Consider the following 25,451-nt stretch of genomic DNA (forward strand, 5'->3'; position numbering starts at 1 on the left):
TCTATAAAATGATATTCTGTAAATGAAATTATACAAAACAGATATAATGAATGATGATATCTTCATTCCAAAAACAATATTTTGAGTATCATAGAAAAAGGTTGCGAGTTGCAAAAATCGGATGGAGAAACACATGATGTGATATGCGGTTGCATTCTCTTAATAGATTTTTGCTACTGGTTATCTACTTTGCTTTGTAAGCTACGAGTTCCAAATGCAGCCAAATTGTCAGAAGGGAAATAGCTATATTGGAATATAAAAGAAGAATGCGAAGCTATGAGCGAGGGTTCTCAAAACAGTTCTTGTCATCAACAGTGGAGACTAGAGAATTACGGAGTAGGTCATCCCAGGGTCCTTAAGTGGTTGGCGATATCAATCAAAACTGCAACTCAAAAATTCTACTCTGTTCTAAGGTACCACACAAAACAGGGAAAAGAAAGATGAAATGACGGCCAGCCAACTACAGTATGAAGAAAAAACACACTCGGTCACGACAGCCAGAGAGTGGCACAATAACCAACCTTACCTAAAATGGGTACCGAGGACGCGGCCGGTGGAAGATTTGCTTCAAACAACAACAACAAGACGAAGTATGCCATGAATATACTCATTCCTGGAGGTAAGAGACAAAAGTAAAACGCATTAAGGTGAGTAGGCCATCAATCCGCTTACCTAGGACGGGAACCGCGTTTGCTGCAGGAGGGAGATTGCCTTCAAACAACAACAGTAAGACGAAGAAAGCCATAAAAATGGACATTCCTGGCAAAAGATAAAAACATCATATTTAAGGCCGATATTTTACTAGAAGATACTGCTGTACTTACGTATTCATTACTTTCATTAAGACACACACGACGTAGCACACACACCGTGAGCATACATTTTCACTCAAATATGAAATGTGCAAAAAATATGACTACAGATAAGCATTAAGTTAAAACGTGAATGTCATGCGTGTTTCAGTGCTTTTGTTGAAAGGTATCCCTAATAACATATATGTTACAGTGGCCCTCCTTTTCTTACCCTGTAATTTCATCTAGAATAAGAGACTACCTCTAGAACTAGTCTTATCAAGGGTCATATTCCTACTATAAAATTGATATTGAGCACGAACATGTTGGTGCCCCAATTACGTTAAGGCAGTAAATGACAGAATGTCTAAAGTTAAGCAAAGAAACCAGACAATGTAAATATCAGGAACAATCTACATCATAATTACATTTACATTATTTAGGGAATGGGAATTGTGTTCTCGATTCCTATTTATATATTTCCACGGCCATTTCTTGTATACTTTAGCATATATGATTTTGTAAATGTTTTACTCAGTGTATATATATATATGCTATGATTGTTAAGAACAATCTATACTGCGTACTGATATAACCTCAGTTGCAATCAGGCAACTTCCGCTTGTCAACAAAGCTCAGTGGATCTCCATTTAAATCTCCCAATGAATTCGATTGTTGAGACAGTGTGAAAACAGGTAAACAAATAATGTAAACAAGCCGTATGACACTAGTAATTCACGTAAGGATTGAAAACTATTTGCTATGTTAAAAAATCGAATTCTTTGAAAATGAAAATAAAATCTGGAGATCATGGAATTCTAGGTGTGGTCATACCATATATCAATACTACCTTCATATAGGAAAGTCTTTTGAGAATTTTTTGAGAAAATATAAATATTAAATGATGTGTTTTTTATATGATGGCCAATGTCTTCCAACAATATGGAATCTAACCTAACCAACTACTGCCCATACCACGTCTAACATTCTCATATTGTAAAACTACCTTCCATACCACGTCTTATAGATTCTTACAGTACTGCCTATCGCCCATACAACGTCAATTAATCTCATACTGCAACAGCGTTCACCCATACCACGTCTTATTAATTCATACAGTACTGCCTATCGCCCAAACAACGTCCATTAGTCTCATACTGCAACAGCGTTCACCCATACCACGTCTATTAGTCTCATACAGCAGTAACTTTCACTCTCATATCATGTTTTACTATATCACAAACTACCAACTATCACCCTACCATGTCCTACCGTCTCATCACCAACTGTATGAAACGTTCCTTACAGTCTCTTACTATTATAACTACCACACAGAATGTTCCTTACAGTCTCTCACTGTTGTGACTACCACACAACGTTCCTTACAATCTCTTACTAATATGACTACCACACATAACGTTCCTTACAGTCTCTAACTATTATGCCTACCACACAGAACGTTATTTACAGTATCTTACTATTATAACTACCACACAGAATGGTCTTTACAGCCTCTCACTGTTGTGACTATCTCCCAGGATGTGTCATTTTCAGGGCCGATATTTTAATTTTTTGCAATTTTGATGTTGTCCTATGTCTTTCAGGGAATGGTTCTAACGAGTAAAGGCAAAAAATCAACACCATCACGTCTTTTTCAGCATTCTGAAATAAAACATTCACTGACACAGCTTATTATTCTGTAAAAAAAAAGATACAAACATTTGAGCAGCAAGTCTTGCCCATGGAATGACTAAACTACAAAAAGAATTATTTTAGTCATTTAAATAAGAACGTGAGGATGGACTCTAACACCAAGACGATTACGAGCGTGTGCTTATAATGCTACGTATCTTTCTTAGATGTTTCTTTTTTTCTGCGGTCTTTATTTTAAGTTTTTTGCAAAGGAGATGTATTTCCAAGGCCGTCGTGAAATGGACTGGTTGTCGTTAGAATTGTTTTGTTTTCAATAGCTCTATTTGTACAATTTTATCTTATTCACGAAAAACGTGAAAAGATAAACACGAAGAAAATAACTTGAACAGTTAGCATAACTGTTCTACTATGTCTGTATTGTGAGAGGATACATACCCGTTGATGTAACAGTACGGAGGTAAAACTAGCCATAATACCGTGACAAAGACGGCAAAGATGTTTTTATTGTCATATCTGACCAAAGCAAGAGAAACCGCGGTGTGAAGTGGATCGATGGCAGACGCACGTGGGATCGGCTTACATTTTGAGTGTCACCGGGGAACGAGAACCTGGGCGGGGTCACGTCCGTCCTAGCTACAGTCAGCGTTCAACACTGTACTTATTATAAAGTCAAGTCTCAGACAACGCTAGCCAAATTAGGTCACCAAGATGAGGAGACATCCTTTACGTTAGAGTACTGTTGGCCAGACCTAACCATTACACAGAGTATATTCTCTATATGGCAATACACAATTAAATGCATTAATCAAACTTCATTAGAAGCAATTACATACATTTTTTTAAATGTAAAACTGTTTCAAGCAAACTGTTCTAATACAGTACCTTTATCAGAACTCGAGAGAAGGTAGAACTGATTTTAACATATTCCCGGGGCTACCAAACATCCAGCAATAGTGTACAGATTTTTTTTTATCTGAGCTAGAATAAGTGGTACCGTTTTACAATATTCACTAGGAAACAAGTACTAACGACAGCATCCCATAACAGATGTCGTGAAAATATAGCAACTGTAATATTCCATGCAGGAACTTATGAGAAAACATCGACAAGCGTTAAAGTTATCAGTCAGATAATAGGATTACCGCTTGTATCTTTGACAGTACGTTAAAGAATGTAAGTATCTAGCCAGGTTGTACATGTAGTAGTAGAGCTAACCTCTTTATGCTAAAAGATAATGGCTTTGAAAAATGTAGGGGATGCTCTGATAGTCAGATGTTGACTGGAAACTGTTTGAAATCTGATTACGTTTACAAGATGGCCACTAGCACTCTTACTACAAATCTTCACAAAGCACGGAGATTAGCCGCCAGCCCTGGTACAAATACCTGCATGTAGTGTAACAGATTTACACGGCAGTATGACACGATTAACCACCCGGTTGTATCGATCGGCTATCCCCCTCCAACTCTTCTGTCAGTATCCCTATGTAAACGCTGTTTGTAACAGTATCAGTGGGCGGGCACACACCCCACTGACATACTCTGGCTTGTTAGTGTAATCCTACCATCACACAAGCGCTCAATGGCCCGCCATCTTTCGATTTCCTTTCCTTCTTATTACAGTGAAGCATGTTTAATTAAAATATAGCCGTCAGGAAAACCATGTAACTGTCGAAATGTTGAATAAACAGCTAAATGAATTGACTAGTATTAAATCAAATGCTTCAACGCACAGCAATAAAAGAATGCATACTGCCTCGCGTGCCGTTAGCTGGGTAGATTTGCGGTAATTGAAATTTTCCACGAGTATTTACTGCTTTTAAAAAACAGAATGAAAGAAATCATTATTATTCATAAAACAAAGTACAAATAAACACGGCATAATGCGAAGTTATTCATCCTCTTTTGTTTCAATAGGAGTTCTAAGTATATTAATAACGTATCTTAATTCCATCTTAATTGAAGCTTCAACCATATATTGTGCAATCATATTTAATTCTGTACTTTTCAAAGATCGTGTTCGTTCATACAAATGCAAAACGAAGCGCTCTCTGTACTTTTATACAATTAATTGTTGAATCAGAAAACATGCAACAGACGAGGCCAGCCCATTAGAGAGGGATACACTGCTGTCTAAACACATCTCAATTTTGCACCTGGTTATTAATCAGTAATTACTTTTATCATAACCTGGCTGGAAATGAAATGATTTACAAGGTTTCATTCAAGTCATATATACACAAAACAAGTTTACAATGTACAGATACCTAGTCGTATCATCATATTGTGAAAAGTGTCGACAACTGACAAACTCTCAATACAGTATTACAGGAGATGCGGGTTGATGGAAATGATGTGGAAGCTTTAATGTCGTCACAGTGATCTCACTGAAAAAAAATTCTATTGCTTTGTGAAAAATGAAGTTGGACGTGTTTGATGCTCGTTAGTATGTCTGATGGTTCCGTTGTTGCTAACCTTGTTCTTCGAGTTATTCAGAAATATGGCGTTACTTTCTTGAATTGACCAAGATTTACAAAGCTGATGTCGTCGATGAAGCAGAAGACGCTTACCCTTCTGGAAAACCTTGTCTTATTCTTGTACTTTTGCAGGAGTCTCTGTGTAAATCTTTGTTTTGTTTTGCCTTTGTTTGAATTGTTGGTATTTTCCTTTTGTTTACTGGGACGATTTCTTTTTAATGTAAAGAAGCGCAATAACGTTTTGATTCCTGTCTCCCCATACATATGTATCAAACATTCGTTTTTAATTTTGAATTAATTAAGACGTAAACATTGAACTTTACTAGTATCTGAAACTTCGTTTTTTGCATGTAGTGCATGTGATAGCGCACGTGTTATATGGATTTTATAGTCGATAAGAATCAAATGCGTTTGTGATTTAGAATTGAATTTATCTCATTTCAGTCCAAAATCCTCGACCAAATGATTAAAATGAACATCACAGCTAAGAAATTTAATATAAATCCTCTACATTTACTAAGTCGGGTTTTATTGAAAATTAAATGTTTCGCTCTATATTGAATTTCATCTCCACCACATCAGAATCAAGCTCTCGCTCGAACTGATTGGACTAGACATGTTTTTCCACGGCCGATATATGAATGTAACAGCAACCACACCAATGCGACTTATGGTTTCTTTGATGTGTCTTCGATGTTTCCTAGCTATAGTAGCATCATATCCAAATTATATAAACACTAAGATAAAATATATACCATGCATATAATCTAAAAATGCGACAAAAGCATTACAGTATAATCCCGAAATATTGCCGATTGTTCGATCTTGTACCTGCCATGACTAAATAGCAGAACTCTTTCTTATATACAACTAATATCAAAGTGTATTATAAATCACCTATGTTTCGAGTGGGATTCATTTTTGCGGAAACTCCATCGCTAATTCAAATTTTTTGGAGATTATGTGTACAACAATAACTCTGGATGGCATCCATTTTGAATCGGTTACCACTTCCGGAGTCGTACAGAGTCCAGGTATTTCACAGTTCATAATTCGTGAATTTAAAGTCATTTCTAAATCAGCCTTCGCGAAATCATGTAATCGCGAATACGTCTGAAAAACGTAAATTCGCAAAATAAAGTATTCTTAAAATCTTAAGTGATTTAAAATATATCTCTCTGTTATATTCAATCGCTTTATAACGCCAAACAATGACTGGAACAATAGTGGCAATATAACGAGATTATACTGTACCGTGACCCTGTCCACACTGGACCTGCTAGTATGCACGTGTACACGAGCTCGTGTGTGATCCTTGTTTCTTCTCATTGGTACCAACCCCTGCGGTCTTGTCCGTCGATTGCTATTCAAAACTAAATGATTCAAACATGTTAAGCAATGTCATTCAAACATTCTCTTAAATCGTTTTTGATTAATTTAAATCCAACCTTCCTTGAATTTTACCTGAAAAGAATAAATCATAATCGTGTCACGAATATACACAGCATAGGTCTCATTATTGTCAGATTCTGTAACAGTTATACAGGATTATCACATGTTGACAGGGTATACCTACCAAGTTGCATTTTAGCCGGAGATTCCGGAGGGATCCAGAAGAGCACTAAAGTAAGTGAGGTCAGCAACACGCAGGGGAGAATGAGAATGTAAGCATAGAAAGTTGCCCTCCTTCTTATGGTCAGTGAGAACGTCAGGTCGATGAAAGGGGCTGTACAGCACACGTATTTGATGACGTTTCGCTGGGCTGGCGTTTCTATGACATCCCATACGTTGCTTACATAATAATCGTCCATAGTCATTTCACTGGCATTCACAAAATGTAGGTCCAGTTTAAATCCATCGTACGACCAGGACCCAAATTTGAGGTGACAGTGTTGCTTGTCGAATGGGAATGTAGCTACATCTACGTTACACGAACTCTTGTAAACGGCTTGAGGAAGCCACGTCACTGTACCGTCAAACCTTACCACACACATCGCTTCACGATTCTCTGTAAGTCTGTCGTCGGCACTGAAAAAAGTGACAAAAGATACCAAATTTTAATCATTTAAAGCAGATTTGAATCAGATTACAAATAAGCACGTGTTTACAGTGTTATGATCTATTTATAAAATAATTGCCATGTTTTTTTTATCACTTTCAAATTGGTGTATAAGATAAAACGCAAAAGCACGTGTGCATGTCTATTATAGCACGACTAGATTCTCCTGTGAGTTACATAGTACACATCATTCCTGTCTGTAGTGAAGTGTTATAGTTTTGATACATTTTGTAGAATATACAATGATACGGTTGTTTTCCGTTCAACACCAAATGTACTTCAAAAGTATGTTGGAATATATGTATTGTGTGTCATACCCAAAGCATTTGGTTTTTTAACTGGAATCCAGGCTCCAGTTGCTCAATGTTTGGTTAACTTTTGAGTTGTTAGTGAAATTTTGCAAATATGAATGAAACAATCTTTGAGGTGACAGTGTTGCACAACTGTAGATTTATTTATTAAGACATGTTAGATGGCTGTTTTAAGACTCAGGTTTGCCTTTAAAGTCCTTGTTTTCGTCAGTGACAACGATTTGATTTTTTACGAGTCACTCGTTAATTCTAACCAAGCTATGTACAACTGGGACCAGAACAAGTATAATACCGAAATATTCGCCTCCTTTGACGTCACACTTGACAAGCAGAGTTGTAATGGTCCGAGCTATTTTGAACAGGTGCATATGCACTGATCGAAAGGAATCGTTTTCTACTATTTTCCATGACAATTAACTGATTAATCGAATAATTCAGTAAATTGCTAAGTGCGTGTTACTGAGACCATCGCTTCAAACGCATGCGCAATGCAGCTTTGAAAATAAAGCGATACCTTCCGAAAATGCCGATACATGTGTGACAAATTTATTTACTGGATAAGCCGTAAAAGCAATCACCGGGTTTAATTATTGATCATCCTAGCAATATCAAAAACTCTTTGTATCTCCAAACACATAGACATAATGCATATGACATCCATATGCTGGGTTAAAGTTAGGAATATATGACATATATACATGTTCTTTAAAGATAGATGTATAATGAATATTCATAAACTTGCAGAGCGCAATGAGCCTGGTAATTTGCAGATCAAAGCAGTTTTATGAAAACAATTACTCTTCCTTTATTTTTCACTTGTTCAAACGTCATCATCCCTAAACTCATTTCATATTGCGGTAGTGCTCAACCAACCAATCAATTTACCAGTCCAAACAATAGCACAACAAAACACATTATATATCTTACTAGTCCAAACATACTATTTAAAGGTAGTATTCAATTAACCTAACACTTACTGTTCCAAAACATACAATGCCACAATCTATAACATTATACTGGTCCAAAACATACAATGCCACAATCTATAACATTATACTGGTCCAAAACATACAGTGCCACAACCTATAACATTATACTGGTCCAAAACATACAGTGCCACAACCTATAACATTATACTGGTCCAAAACATACAATGCCACAATCTATAACATTATACTGGTCCTAAACATACAATGCCACAATCTATAACATTAGACTGGTCCAAAACATACAGTGCCACAACCTATAACATTATACTGGTCCAAAACATAAAGCGCCTCAGCCTATAATATTAGACTGGTCCAAAACATAGAACGCCACAACCTATAATATTAGACTGGTCCAAAACATAGAGTGCCAAAACCTATAACATTATACTGGTCCAAAACATACAGCGCCTCAACCTATACATTAAACTGGTCCAAAACATACAGTGCCACAATCTATAACATTATACTGGTCCAAAACATAGAACGCCACAACCTATAATATTAGACTGGTCCAAAACATAGAGTGCCAAAACCTATAACATTATACTGGTCCAACACATACAGTGCCACAACCTATAATATTAGACTGGTCCAAAACATAAAGCGCCATAACCTATAACATTATACTGGTCCAAAACATAAAGCGCCTCAGCCTATAATATTAGATTGGTCCAAAACATAGAACGCCACAACCTATAATATTAGACTGGTCCAAAACATAGAGTGCCAAAACCTATAACATTATACTGGTCCAAAACATACAGCGCCTCAACCTATACATTAAACTGGTCCAAAACATACAGTGCCACAACCTATAATATTAGACTGGTCCAAAACATACAGCGCCACAACCTATAATATTAGACTGGTCCAAAACATAAAGCGCCATAACCTATAATATCAGACTGGTCCAAAACATAAAGCGCCTCAACCTATACATTAAACTGGTCCAAAAAATAAAGCGCCACAACCTATAATGTTAGACTGGTCCAAAACATAGAACGCCACAACCTATAATATTAGACTGGTCCAAAACATAGAGTGCCTCAACCTATAACATTATACTGGTCCAAAACATACAGCGCCACAACCTATAATATTAGACTGGTCCAAAATATAGAGCGCCACAACCTATAATATTAGACTGGTCCAAAACATAGCGCGCCATAACCGGTTACATTATACTGGTCTAAACAAATGCTCGTCATAACCTTTAACGTTTTACTTAAGAAAACACGCCACACTTATTACATTTTACTGGTCCAAAACAATAACGCGCCACAGTTAACCTATTTATATTTTATTGATCAAAACAATAGCGCACCGCTACTGTCACATTTCATTGGCCCAAGAAATAACATGATACAAGCCATTACATGTGTCAGTAGCCCTCAATGTATCCAATACTACGCTGGTTCAAACAACACCACAACACCATCTATCATAAATGTATTTTACTAGCCCATGCAGTAGCGTACTGTTTCCTTTAAATTTTACTTGTCCAAATACTTGTGTGCCGCAACCCCAACATTATACTGGTCCAAACAACTCCAAGGTACAATCATACTAATACAAGGGTCCAAATACGATGTACATGGCGCCGGAGGGTGATATTTTATTGGTCCGCTGAATGAGCGTCTAGCAGCCCTTATACTTTACTGGTCCGAACAGTTAGGCGCCATACCTCAAATACTCGAAACCTCAGACTTTTTTCTAAGCCCTTGCATATAATTTAACATTTCTATCCTTTAATAGTATTTCAGTTTATACAGAAACGTGATGTTGACGCCAGTTTTGTATAATGGCATTGTTTAATTCGCCATAACGACACAGAGTAAGCGATGAAGTTGGCGGTTATACTCTCAAACTTGGGCTATCGACCATATCCGGTGAGACTACTTGTTCTGTTCTTAATAAAATCGCTGGCTTTGCCAACTACACTCACTTTCGCAGAATGTCGTTTAAAACATCCCCTAATGATTATGAAACTGAAAATTGCTGGAAACATAGCAGAATGTTTAAAAATATTTTTTTTTATGTAACTCGGAAAACTCTGCCTTATAAGGACAAACCAAGAGTCGTTCTACATGTACCTTATAAGGACAAAACAAGATGTGTAGAAATATGATATCCTTTCAAAACAGCAATGTTACATTCTCAGCGTTTATACTCTGTAAGTCATACACATGCATTGATTTTAGTATCACTTAAAATATATTTGTAAATTCATTTATTCATTTATTTATTTTCTTTCATTCCAACAACATATTAGCTATTATTCTTAATTTTCTTTGTTTTCTTTGCTTGTATGATTTGCATATACCTGGTTCGTATTTATGCAATGAATACATTTGAAAATCGTTGCTAATATCGACAAACATAATAACAACTGGTAGAGTTTAGTTGAATTAATCAACTTTTTCTTCTGAAGATAAAGCTGGATGATAATTCCATGCTGCCTTATATTAATCAGTTCCGCTGTGTGTTTACGGTGTAGACTAGACATTTATTAAACATGTATTTCTGATCAGTAAACAGTGTTCTGTTACTTCGAGAAAACTTAATAAATATTCGTGATGTTGGTAAACTGAGACTTAACACACAGGTTTTTTTTCATTCTAGGATATCAATTGAAAACAAGTTGCTATCATCTTAACTCTGCTGTCAAGATTAAACAAAACCAATATAAATAAACGACATCGAAATGAACTGCATGACTGATTTGGAAAATTAACGTTGAGTTTTGTTTTACCTAACTACTACGTCATTCTATTTCACATCTGATGATTTATTTTACATGTATATGTTTCATTTAACATTTAAGTATAAGCAATATATTTCAACTTACAATTAAAAATATTATAGGAAGGTGACCATAACATCATCCTCTCCTCTCTAAATATCACATAATCCGCCTGTTATCTGGCAAATATGCCTATGTAATATTTTGTGTATATGTCACTGGCGTTATAAACATGTATCCCGGGGTGTTTTCATTGGCTGCGCCAGACATAAATCGATTGTGATCTCATAATGTGGACATGACGTTACGTAATGAATTGAAAATGGCGCAACTAAATGGCTGCTTGGATTTTATTTTGTCCTCCACATCTTTAATTTAGAATCTGTTAATACGTAACTTTTTTGGAATTATGTGATATAAAGTAGACGAGACGAGCAAATATTAATTACATATATTATATATTAATTAAATCTCACATTAAATGAAAATGAATTCAATATTCTTTATGTATGTAAGTAAACATTTTTTCTAAAATATGTATTTATTACATTCTTAAAGTCCATTACACTCTGTAATTATATTTATATTAGAATATATAATTAAAGTATTAATTTCCGTTACATTTAAAGAAATGGATTTAGTTCTGAACTTCTTATCGATTAGTCTAAATCCGTCTAAAATGTATTGTATTCTAAAAAAGATCAGTTTAATTAACATCCTAAAAATCTAAGGGAGTATTGTAATTATTGAAAGTGTTGTCCTATGGGACTAGACAAATATTAATTGTTAGAATGTACACAAACAAATATATATCTTAAGTTTCAGAAGGATGTTGTTTTCTTGAGAAGGTCGATGGAACATGTAGCGTGAACGCTATCAGTGTGATAGTCATTGTTCATATTTCACCCGATTTATTCCTTAAAATTGAAACTTTAAGACTAATAATGACGGTTTTAATTTGTACAAAATCACCAGCGTAATTTATTAGCTGTACAGTCTTATACCCAGTGTAACTTACTAGTTGTACAGTTTGATATCCGGTGTAAAGTATTAGTTGTATATTCTGATATCCGGTGTAACTTACTAGTTGAACAGTTTGATATCCGTTGTAGTATATTAGTTGTGTATTTTGATATCCGGTGTAACTTACTAGTTGTACAGTTTAACATCCGGTGTAATGTATTAGTTGTGTATTTTGATATCCGGTGTAACTTACTAGTTGTACAGTTTAACATCCGGTGTAATGTATTAGTTGTGTATTTTGATATCCGGTGTAACTTACTAGTTGTACAGTTTAACATCCGGTGTAATGTATTAGTTGTGTATTTTGATATCCGGTGTAACTTACTGATTGTACAGCTTGATATCCGGTGTAAAGTATTTGTTGCGTATTTTGATATCCGGTGTAACTTACTAGTTGTACAGCTTGATATCCGGTGTAAAGTATTTGTTGTGTATTTTGATATCCAGTGTAACTTACTAGTTGTACAGTTTGATATCCGGTGTCCACAGCTCGGTTGGTTTCATGTGAACTTCCTCCACACCTTTGTACTCACTCACATTCCATTTCAGGTGAACGTCAACCCATTCCTGAAGTAAACAAAAAAACAACATGTAGACAAATCATTTAAGTCAGTGCATGCTGATTTCTATGTAGATGGGATATATATGTCATGATATGTTTATTTCTTTCCTGTGTGATCATTTGTATCTAGTTCTACCTCGCTCCCTTTCCCCTCAGGTGGTACTTTCTTTGTTGTTTAGGTAGCACTTCTTTTCTTTTTTTGGAATCACTTCCTTTTCAGGCTCCCGAGGCTTTTGTTGTTAAAAGGAGAGAGAGTATTTCAACCGGAACTTACCAGTGCATGCAAGCGAAGAAGTCGTTTAATCGAAGAAACCTAATTTACAACACAGAATATTTTCTTTTCATGTTATTTATTTCCAATTAGTTTCCAAATGACTCATAAGTGCATTGTGACGTCATCTGCATTTCTCTATCATGTTATGCAAATAGTGACTATCATTAATTTTCGTTAATTCCAGCCAGGAGAGTGGGGCCTATTCAATTTTCCACACTGAGGAAATTGAGTTATGCTTTCTCGTGACGGTGCACGTGAACAAATGTTTCACAAACTAAAATTATCAAATTATTTTGAAAAGAGTTGAATTATGAACAGCCCTAGAACCAGAGAAAGCAAGATGTTTGTGCCGTGTACATATCAATATTTGTGAGCGGTGTCAAAGAGAGCGGCACCCACCACGTTTGTGTAACTGCGCTGGGGCCTATTAGATTGCATGATTGCGTTCCAACCTGTTTGTCATACAAATGCCTCCTGCCGACATTGGGTATGATGTAATTATACAAAAGATAAGCCATATATATGTAATATGAAACGTAAGCCGGGGATATCAAATGTAAAACCGGACAAAATTACAGCGTATTCACATCAGAACAGAAAAAACTACGTGTTGATATAGGGATGGTAAAACCACGTTTTCAACACCCGGATAATAGCATCACGTGCTCAAATCCAAACAGCTGTACCGTTATCCAGTGGTATTTGTTTTTGTTTGAAGGATTGTCAGAACAATGCGTGTTTTACTTGCCAGACTGCAGCTGAATCCCGTGTGACCTTACCAGACTTCGTACTATGTCCTGCTAACTTAACTCTGTTACCCCGAATTCCAGGTTGGACAAATTTACATATAACAGAATGTATGTCCGAAGTGTTGTGTCCGTCTCCGAACCAAAGTACGACACGTTCCCGACCATTAGCCGGATTAAGGTATGTAGTGGTAACAACAGGTGATGGGAATTACGCTCCGCTGGTTGGATGGATACTGTAACGGCAAAAAGGACAGATCCGGCAGCGACCCAGGAGTTTAAATAACCGCTAGGTGCAATACTGCAGGCTACCACGGATAATCGATTGTAGCCATAGATTTGCCATATTGTCGAAAAAAATGCGAAATAAATGAACAATTTGATTGTAAATTATACAATTAGAATGCATGAGTTTTTTTCAGGATCCTTGAGAGAACATGGATCGCTGGCTATCTGTCATAACGGGTCATTGCATCATTAATCCCAGCGGAGAAATGGATGCGGTAGAATTTCTAAATCATGTCAGCTTCCCACACATAGACTGGGTTAAAATGGTCACCATCGTCAAAAGGCAACCTCTTGGTGACAGGCATACCGTGCATTATTTGATTGTGTGTGTGTTTAGTTAGATTTCGGTATATTAGCAGGACACTAACTCTGTATATATATATATGTTAGTGTTCTAGACGTTATTGTCACGACTGTGCTGTAGTCCTTCCTCCACCGACGCCGAGATTCTATCGGCTAAATGATTACCTTATTAGTAATCGGCATATCAATTTAGACAGCACGAGAGGTATTATCTGTTCCGAAGTCATGATGTAGGTTTCTATACACGTACATGTATCGTAGCCTTGGATACATACAACAAATACGTACTATACACTTGATAAAAAAATTTACAAACATTACAGTACAAAAAACAGGCACATGCCGTTATGTCAAATGTATCGTTCCAAAGTCTTCTTCAGATGGATCTTTGCGATCGTCTGAAGAGTGCGGTTGTTACTAGCAACACCTCCTTTGTCACGACTGATCCTGCTAAGTCCTCTTGACGCTTAACACTCATCTGCCTTGCTACCATGGCCGTCGGTCGTAACACGCCGTGTCGTCGAAACGCTTAGTCAATAGGAAATTGATTCAACTGATCTTGTGCAATCTACTATCTTCATGAATGTCAATTTATCCTATAAGCTTATTTAGAATACAGCTTAAGTACATGGCCAGTGTTAGAGCAGGTTCGCTTGCTTGACAAGAGGCCTTCACTGATTCGAGCACGTAACAAGATGAAGCGCGGAGCTTTTTCTATTAAGACTGAAGCCAATGAAGGACATATTGCTGCCGCTGATACAAGGTACAATTTCTCGTGCAACCGTCAATGCCCAAGCACGAGGGTGGAACTTTGGGTCATCCAAATAAGGGTACTAATGACACTTCAGTTCCTCCCTATTCTCATCCCAACCCACAACACCTCCATCTCACCATTAATATACACTGTTTAATAGTTTTAATCTATATTTAATCAAGTTTGTTAATCCTTGTGGACCTACGACCTACCAGTCACGATTTATAAGGAGGTCTCAACTAACATATTAAAGTCACAAGACACACGAATCACTGTATGAATATCATTGCATGCGGTCATGTATTAAACAACATAAAATGGATGCCCGATTTCAGAGTATACAGGCAAACCTGACATTATCGCTAAATGCACCATCACGAATTGACTTCCAACAAACGTTTGTCTTGGATAACATTTGTAAAGACTTGGTTGTAACCCGGATCTCGGTAGATGACATATAGGCTCCGACTACAACCTGCCACTCTGTTACAGCATTTCATTCCGAGAACCATAACTATTAAAATAAAACATTGTATTCGTGTCTGTTTGAGGGATGTGTTTACTTCTCTCTACTTGTTCTACCGTCAATTAAAGATTTCTATACGGTTTGGAACCTTGTCCGTATCAGGCCTGCTCCCGGGAAAGCGGAAATGTATATGACAGTACATCTAGTGTACTATATATAACCTGATGTAATTACATTTGTAGATTGGAAAAACGGCTTCCTCTTCCATCAAATGTAGACAACCATTTCTTTCACATGTTGTAAACACGTATCGACATTTAGTTTATAATGAAACACTGAAATACTGCCAGTGTCTTGATACCTTGAATCGAAAATAATGTTAAAAGCTAAGTAAGGAACCAACTTCCTACGTTGTTTCTCCATGCTTAAAACGAGTAAACCTACCAGTTATAAATGGTGTGTGTTTGGTAGAAGTGTGCGGGTGTTCTTTACTCTCTTCATGTAGGCCGACCTGTCAAAGAAGTATTCCTCCCCAACCACACTTGCCATGCCAAGCAGGCACTACTGTGATATGGAGCTCGATACATCATTGTAGGTTTTTCCTCATAATCATGCGATTACAATTCGAGGCAAATTGAAAATTCTTGCACAAAACGTCTGTATTTAGGCAAGATTATCGATCGGCCTTGTTCTTGTAGGAAGTTTATTATATCAGAGGGAAGCCAGTGTTTATGACAAGATTTCAGATAATCGTCTAAATCATGAATAACCCACACTGTATGGGTGTAGACAGTACACACTAAACAGATACAAAACACACTAAACAGATACAAAACACACTAAACAGATACAAAACACTCTAAACAGATACACAACACACTAAACAGATACACAATAAATGTACGTTAAAAACTGTACAAATACACAACACACTAAACAGATACAAAACACACTAAACAGATACAAAACACACTAAACAGATACATAACACACTAAACAGATACAAAACACACTAAACAGATACAAAACACACAATTCAGATACACAATAAAGGTACGTAATAAACTGTTCAAATACAAAACACACTATACAGATACAAAACACACAATTCAGATACACAATAAAGGTACGTTATAAACTGTACAAATACACAACACACTAAACAGATACAAAACACACAATTCAGATACACAATAAAGGTACGTTATAAACTGTACAAATACACAACACACTAAACAGATACAAAACACACAATTCAGATACACAATAAAGGTACGTTATAAACTGTACAAATACACAACACACTAAACAGATACAAAACACACAATTCAGATACACAATAAAGGTACGTTATAAACTGTACAAATACACAACACACTACATAGATACAAAACACACAATTCAGATACACAATAAAGGTACGTTATAAACTGTACAAATACATAACACACTAAACAGATACAAAACACACAATTCAGATACACAATAAAGGTACGTTATAAACTGTACAAATACACAACACACTAAACAAATACAAAACACACAATTCAGATACACAATAAAGGTACGTTATAAACTGTACAAATACACAACACACTAAACAGATACAAAACACACAATTCAGATACACAATAAAGGTACGTTATAAACTGTACAAATACACAACACACTAAACAGATACAAAACACACAATTCAGATACACAATAAAGGTACGTTGTAAACTGTAAAAATACATTACACACTATAAAACACATGTACATGTACATGACAAATACACAAATTCACAAATACATAACACACTTCACAAATATACGGCAAATAAATACAGATACACAACACACTACACAGATATACGACACACTACACAGATAATTGACACACTATACAAATAAACGACACACTATAAAATACGTATACATGTACATGACACTGTACAGATACATTTCATACTGCAAATATACATTGCAGCATATACAAAAACATGACAGTTTACTGAACATGACACATTCACATCACACACTGTACAAAGACATTACATTCTTTATACTGACACGCTACACATTATGAAGAAACGTTACTCACTATGAAGATATAAAACACTATACATACTCATTACACACAACAAGTACACATTACACACATATTACATACTACACAAATATAATGCACAATACACACTTTACAGATACATGAAATATCATACAGATGTTCAACACACTACAAACACATATTACACACAACACACGAAAAAGGTAGGTGAAACACTATACATATACACGACACACTACACAGGTACAAAACACAATATACATCAGGTACTATACAAATACATTTCATACTTTACAAATGTATCTGTACATTGTACACTACACTAATACATTTCATACTTTACAAATGTATATGTACATTGTACACTACACTAATACATTTCATACTTTACAAATGTATCTGTACATTGTACACTACACTAATACATTACATACATTACAGAAGAATCACAGACTTTATAATTACAATACTCATTACACAGAAACATTACATACCATAAGATATGTAGCTACGTCACGTTATTTAGGGACAATACTAACCAACCATACATATCATATTCATAATGTATTTAAATCATGACACAGCCAAACCTGATAAAAATTCAGCGCTAGACTCTATCCCCTACTCTAAATATTTGGTAAGGGATGAGCTGAACACCAATACGGAAATATCAACGTTTGAGTAAGTATCTGTAGGTTTAAGATGATCTAGGAATGTAATTCAATAAGAGCTATACTTGTGTCTAGACTTGGCCTGTAATCCTGTGTGCTAGCTCATAAAGACCGTTTTACAGACTACGGTCATATCCATGTGGAATATGTATATATTCGTCTCTTATGGGTTTTTCTGACACCAGGGACATATTTAGCTAGTTAGACTCCAGGAATGCAACAAAGATGTTGTAGTGATGCGCCATAGATACAACATGATACAACTGGGATACACCAATGATATCTTAACTGACAAATGAAGATACACTATAATACATCTGGGATACACCAATGATATCTAACTGACAAATGAAGATACACTATGATACAACTGGGATACACCAATGATATCTAACTGACAAACAAAGATACACTATAATACAACTGGGATACACCAATAGTATCTAACTGACAAACAAAGATACACTATAATACAACTGGGATACACCAATGATATCTAACTGACAAACAAAGATACACTATGATACAACTGGGATACACCAATGATATCTAACTGACAAACAAAGATACACTATAATACAACTGGGATACGCCAATGATATTTAACTAACAAAGAAAGATACACTATGATACAACTGGGATACACCAATGATATTTAACTAACAAAGAAAGATACACTATGATACAACTGGGATACACCAATGATATTTAACTAACAAAGAAAGATACACTATGATACATATGGGATAAACCGAGGATACACTAACAACACTCAAATGATACACTTTGATCAATAAACCAACGTTACGTCAGGATACGCTAAAGACACATCAATGATACACCAGGGAAACACTCGGGATGCAAAAAAGATACATTTAGATACAGCAATGATAAACCAAGACTACATACGTATAACCAAATGACTAAATAAGGTCACAGTGGCGATACATAAGGAACATACGATGTTGACGTCACCAAAAGCGATTACTTTGCTTTTACAAATCATTGTAGGTGTTAAAAAAACTACTAGAGTAGGTGTTATAACCAGAAACGAATGTTTATTGTATAAGAATGTCAAAAACTGATTATAAAAAACTGTTACAAAATATATATACATGTACATGTATATATGCACAAGTGCACAACGTTTCAAAATTTAAGCCCTTAGCACCACTAAAGAGTCCTCCTGGGACGAAACAGATGTATGATGCAGTATAATTAATACTTTGGCTCTACTGTATCTAATTCTTTATAATGTTATAACGCATTCGAATAATGGCACGGTTCAGAATTTAGGCTCTCTTGCATCTAATTCTTAATTTGCAGTGAAAGTTTCTATTCTATGTTTTGCACAATCTTGTTTACGCTGAGCAAACAACTTGACTGTTACGAATAATTACAGTACGCTATTTTAATTGAAACAATGTTAGCCAGTAATGTGTTTGTTTGATTAACAAAACATATATCTGCCGGTGACTAAATCTATGTAAATATATGTTTAATCAACATAATATTCATCTACCGGTTACCAAATCTATGTAGATAAAGGTTTACTCAACAAAACACAAATCTACTGATGACCAAATCTATGTAAATATAATATATATCTACCGGTAACCATATCTATGTAAATATAATATATATCTACCGGTAATCATATCTATGTAAATATGATATATATCTACCGGTAACCATATCTATGTAAATATAATATATATCTACCGGTAACCATATCTATGTAAATATAATATATATCTACCGGTAACCATATCTATGTAAATATAATATATATCTACCGGTAACCATATCTATGTAAATATGATATATATCTACCGGTAACCATATCTATGTAAATATGATATACATCTACCGGTAACCATATCTATGTAAATATGATATACATCTACTGAATACTGAAAACAATTTGTGTTTAATGGCAATGTGTATTCTTCCAAATCACTTGGTTGATTGTTGTATGTACAAATGTGTTTTATGTTTCCAGCTTCCTTGCAATAAAATAACAAAATAATACTTTTAAGGGCCTGTTCTTCTGCACTAAGAAAGGAAGGTGGTATATGGTAACCCCCTCCCCCCACCCTCGCCCCACCCATCAACGCGCTGCTGTTTAACGAGGGTCTAAGTGGGCAACATGTTGACACACAGACTTGCATCCATACTCCAAACTGTCGCCATAAGTGCTGGACACACATAAACCGTTCCAAAAGAGGGCGCTGTATGAATCATTCATATAGTGAACCCAGAGTTAGATGGACCTTGGTCAGAAATGACCCGGCCTGATCTGATCGCGAAAAACCAGCACTCTACATAAATCAAACGAAAGACTGAGGCACTTGGGACTGGTCAAATTGACCAAGCTGTCTGTCCGGCAGTATTCTGGAATGTCCACACACAAAACTCCTTACATCAAATTAGCACGGTGGTCCCGCGTCCAGACGATACTCAGGGCGCCAAGCTTATTTCGTTCTGGTGTGTGAGGTAGAAAAGCCATCTCGTTTTTCATCTGATGTCGTACATTTGTCAGCGGATGGAAGACTGTAGACAAGCGCTATCGATATTGTACAAGGCCAGAGATAGCTAGATTTCACCAGACAGTAGCAGGCAATCTATGTGATCTCTAATAATTATCTTCTTCGATTCGCTTTTGAAATGGGAACAAATGTATTCAATTTCTTTTTTATGACTTCTTTAGTGAAGTTTGAATAAAATCAGAAAATAAAGTACAAATGTAGGTCTTTAAATGGATTTAATGTATAGTCGACACGCTATAAAATGACGTTAGTTGAATGCCCTGATCTCTGGTCAACATCACGGTAAAATTTCATAACGTTGCGTGATCACATGGAAATGGCAGCATTGTTTAAATATGACGGCAGCAATTTGGCCGACCTCTGTCGACACCGTTTTCGTTAGACAACTTTTGAGTGGCAAAGTACCTAGTCAGCACAATTATATCATTAGACGTTGGTTTTGTGGACATCGTCGTCATTTGAAGATGTTACATTCTTTATGTGGCCTTATATCCGCCATATAACGCTAGATAAGTGGTCAAATATCCGATCAACAGCATCGCCATATGAAGTTAGCAATGTGACCGATTACCAGTTCAACAACAATCCCAGAGTGCATTGCGGTGCCCCATTAAAATACTATACTATTCTATTGTGACGTTAAGGAACAACAACTCTGGTAGATACTGGGTCAACAAGTCAACATCATCACGTGACGTCAGTTATGTGACAAAGTCCTGTGTCAAAACTGACGTCATAGGTGGTCGATTTTATCGTCCTATGGTCTTAAAATTTGTGTTACCTAACCAGTCGAAACCAACGTCACATGACGTTCCTATGATCTACGTTATTGTGTTGCCACAAAAAAAATTTGAAGGTCGACAATTTCTTTATGCGTCCATTTTGTTAGTGTCCAAACCTGGTGTCGCACTGGTCATGCAAGCGTTCCTCAAGGACCATGTAGTCCACGTAGCATGTGCTGACACCCTAGATTTAGAGCTACAGAAAACTGTTAAAACGTCACGGAACAAGGCGTTTGCTTAACAGGTTTTCGCACATTTCTACAAACCAAGGAGTTATTGTGTGAAGTTATGAATAATTTGATACTAGGATTGCCGCACGCGAAACCATCGCACACAATCTAAGTTCTCCAAAAATAAAGCAAATGGCTGACAGTAAACAGGACGGGACAATCGCCTAGCTGAGTGAGATCCAAGATAACTGCATTGAACATGTAACTGTAGGGAGAACAGACCAGCTGAGGAATGACCGAGGTTAATTTCGTTTCGTTTTATGTAAAAAGGAGAAACGATGGACTCACAGCGAGTTACGTGTAATTCGTTTTCTGTAAAACAGACAATGGATGGACTGACAGCGGTTTACGTGTAATTAGTTTTTTTGTAAAACAGACAAGGGATAGCCTCACAGCGAGTTATATGTATTTCGTTTTATGTAAGTAAAACAGATAGACATTGGACTCATCAAGTGTGATTTCGCTTTATATAAAACTGACAAACCTCTGACTCACCAAGAGGTTTTTCGTTTAATGTAAAACAGGCAAGCAATTGACTCTCAGCAAGTTATATGTATTTATTCGATGTAAAACATGAAAGTGTTGGACAACAACAGTTTTATTTTGTCTAATCTAACCGAAAAACAACAAAATAGTCAAGTAGTGATTAAGGTGTATTGGTGTAAAAAAATTGCCGCAGTGCTGAACTGACTGAGAGTTGTTAGATAAAACGGTTTCTTTGACTGACCTTGATGTGCATAAATGTATTTGACTGTAAAGGTTCAATAATACTAATTATTGACTAAAACTACAATCGTATGTGATATTGACCAAATTAAAAATTCCCCGAAATTGCAAGACACTAATAACTGAGATGAAAATAAACAAAAACAAAAAAAAAACCAACAAAACGACTAAGTACTGTTATTATAAAGATATGCGGTTCGAAGGAATGATGATACAATCTTATAAACGATGGTATAGGATACGCGGGTAATTGTAGGGCAAACAATAAAAAGGACGAGTTTGGCATATTTTGATGCCTTGTAAGGCGAACATTAAGTAAGACCAGTTTGCAGTATTTTGATGCCTTGTAGGGCGAACATTAAGTAAGACCAGTTTGCAGTATTTTGATGCCTTGTAGGGCGAACATAAAGGAAGATCAGTTTGCAGTATTTTGATGCCTTGTAGGGCGAACATTAAGTAAGATCAGTTTGCAGTATTTTGATGCCTTGTAGGGCGAACATTAAGTAAGACCAGTTTGCAATATTTTGATGTCTTGTAGGGCGAACATAAAGGAATATCAGTTTGCAGTATTTTGATGCCTTGTAGGGCGAACATTAAGTAAGACCAGTTTGCAGTATTTTGATGCCTTGTAGGGCGAACATTAAGTAAGACAAGTTAGGCATATTTTGATGCTTTGTAGGGCGAACATTAAGTAAGACCAGGTTGCAGTATTTTGATGCATTGTAGGGCGAACATTAAGTAAGACCAGTTTTCAGTATTTTGATGCATTGTAAGGCGAGTCTATTCCTTATGATTCTAGCTCAATCATTGAAGATTGATATAGCCGAAGATGTTATATTTTCCCGAGAGTTTAACACCAGGGAACTATCACGTATGAATAAACCTCTCCGGCAATCAGGGCCTTAAATTGTTTACTATACCTCCAGAAAATAAACTAAGAAAAGGCAATGTTCCCAATTGTGTTTAATTCATATCTAAAATTGTCAGTAACTCTAACAAAGTTTAAAGTTTTGAAAAACTGGATCAGGTTACAACTGCACTAACCACGCCCACTTATTCCCATGTTCACCACCTGGAGAGTACCATTGCACCCTTTGCCTGGAAAGACCCGCTGTAGGACGACGAATTAGCTGAACACATGGAGCACGTTTACACTCTTAAGTTGTTTATGAAGACAACTTTATATATAAGATCATGCAATTTTAATTACTGTTTAAGCGATTTAGTAGCAACGTGTCCTCCTTTACGGAGAGATGTGTTTATATTAGACAGCGTAACGCACACAGTCAGGACCAAATTTTGATAAATTAATTTACGCTTTGCCAACAAATGCCATATGATGAGAAAATATATCATTAATAATAAAATATCCCATCTTACTCGATTAGATGCACCAGGGCAACACATACAATACCTCATCATAAAGAATTTGGGTGTGAAGATGTATTAGGTGTGTAGAGGACTGGTCGGTAACGTTATATGTGTCTGTGCGTGCGAGATGACTTTACTGCCTTGTCCCAGCCCTACTGACGTCACAGTAGTCACAGTTGTATATAGTGATGGACGTGACGCAAATAGACGAAATCAAAAAGGAAGCCACGATTACGTAACGGGTTTGAAATATTGACACAATCAATTAAACTTCAAAAAGCAGTACACATAACAGAGTAGACAGTAGAAACTAGCACACATCGACTTTTAAGTAGAATGAATTTTCACATTTATTTAAATTAATATGGCTACACGTACAGGTAGCTCACACGCAGTGTTTGTAAAACTGACAATTGACATGGATAAATCATTATTCTTTTTCGACGATATATAGCGAATTCCCCATCAAACACAGTACATGTTATATCCACCACAACTACAATTCAATACACTATATCATATCATATCAACGCGTCAAAGACCTTCAATAATATCATCCACAACTACTATAACTTCACAATATCTCAATGTGATACCATCCAACAATATCTCTACCACTCCTGTTCTCCCCACAGTACACCAACAACTACTACATCCCCAGATACCATGGCCCGCTACCACTACTACATCCCCAGATACCATGGCCCGCTACCACTACTACATCCCCAGATACCATGTCCCGCTACCACTACTACATCCCCAGATACCATGGCCCGCTACCACTACTACATCCCCAGATAGCATGTCCCGCTACCACTACTACATCCCCAGATACAATGTCCCGCTACCACTACTACATCCCCAGATACCATGTCCCGCTACCACTACTACATCCCCAGATTCCCAGATACCATGTACGCTACCACTACTACATCCCCAGATAGCATGTCCCGCTACCACTACTACATCCCCAGACACCATGTCCCGCTACCACTACTACATTCCCAGACACCATGTCCCGCTACCACTACTACATTCCAAGACACCATGTCCCGCTACCACTACTACATTCCCAGATACCATGTCCCGCTACCACTACTACATCCCCAGACACCATGTCCCGCTACCACTACTACATTCCCAGATACCATGTCCCGCTACCACTACTACATCCCCAGACACCATGTCTCGCTACCACTACTACATTCCCAGATACCATGTCCCGCTACCACTACTACATCCCCAGACACCATGTCCCGCTACCACTACTACATTCCCAGATACCATGTCCCGCTACCACTACTACATTCCCAGATACCATGACAAAAAATCAATAATATCGTGAAAATTAGTAATACAGTTCTAGAACACCTGTACCGCCACAACTTCTAACGTTTTTAAAATGATTACAATATAAATCCACAATCCAATAATAACCCTTCAACTCCACAATACTTCTATACCGACTACAACCCTGCAATATCAGCGCTGTTTATGCAGTCGTTTTACACAAACGACTACATGCCATAAAACTATACAACTCTACGATATCCCAGCAATTCTATAAAATATCTCTAAGTGTGACAACTCTACAATGTCTCACCAACTATCATTAGACCACAATGCCTTCTTAA

At 36.5% G+C, this 25,451-nt stretch overlaps 1 protein-coding gene across 6 annotated transcripts in view; it reads right to left on the reverse strand.

The window, feature by feature from the left end:
* LOC132544559 (neuronal acetylcholine receptor subunit alpha-10-like) overlaps nt 1–25,451 on the reverse strand; it is a 201,414-nt gene that overhangs the window by 17,212 nt on the left and 158,751 nt on the right. For 5 of the 6 annotated variants that reach the window (XM_060208173.1, XM_060208174.1, XM_060208175.1 and 2 more), the window contains exons 4-6: nt 12,503–12,612; nt 6,497–6,948; nt 527–613 (exon numbers count right to left, since the gene is read on the reverse strand). In XM_060208173.1, the coding sequence (XP_060064156.1) occupies nt 527–613; nt 6,497–6,948; nt 12,503–12,612 (649 nt within the window). Of the gene's footprint in view, nt 1–526; nt 614–672; nt 760–6,496; nt 6,949–12,502; nt 12,613–25,451 lie in introns of all 6 variants that reach the window. The other variant, XM_060208176.1, reaches the window with a different exon arrangement.

Source organism: Ylistrum balloti, unplaced genomic scaffold, assembly GCF_031769215.1.
Source record: "Ylistrum balloti isolate Yb309-2 unplaced genomic scaffold, AGI_CSIRO_Ybal_v1 Utg369802, whole genome shotgun sequence".
NCBI classification, from domain to species: domain Eukaryota; kingdom Metazoa; phylum Mollusca; class Bivalvia; order Pectinida; family Pectinidae; genus Ylistrum; species Ylistrum balloti.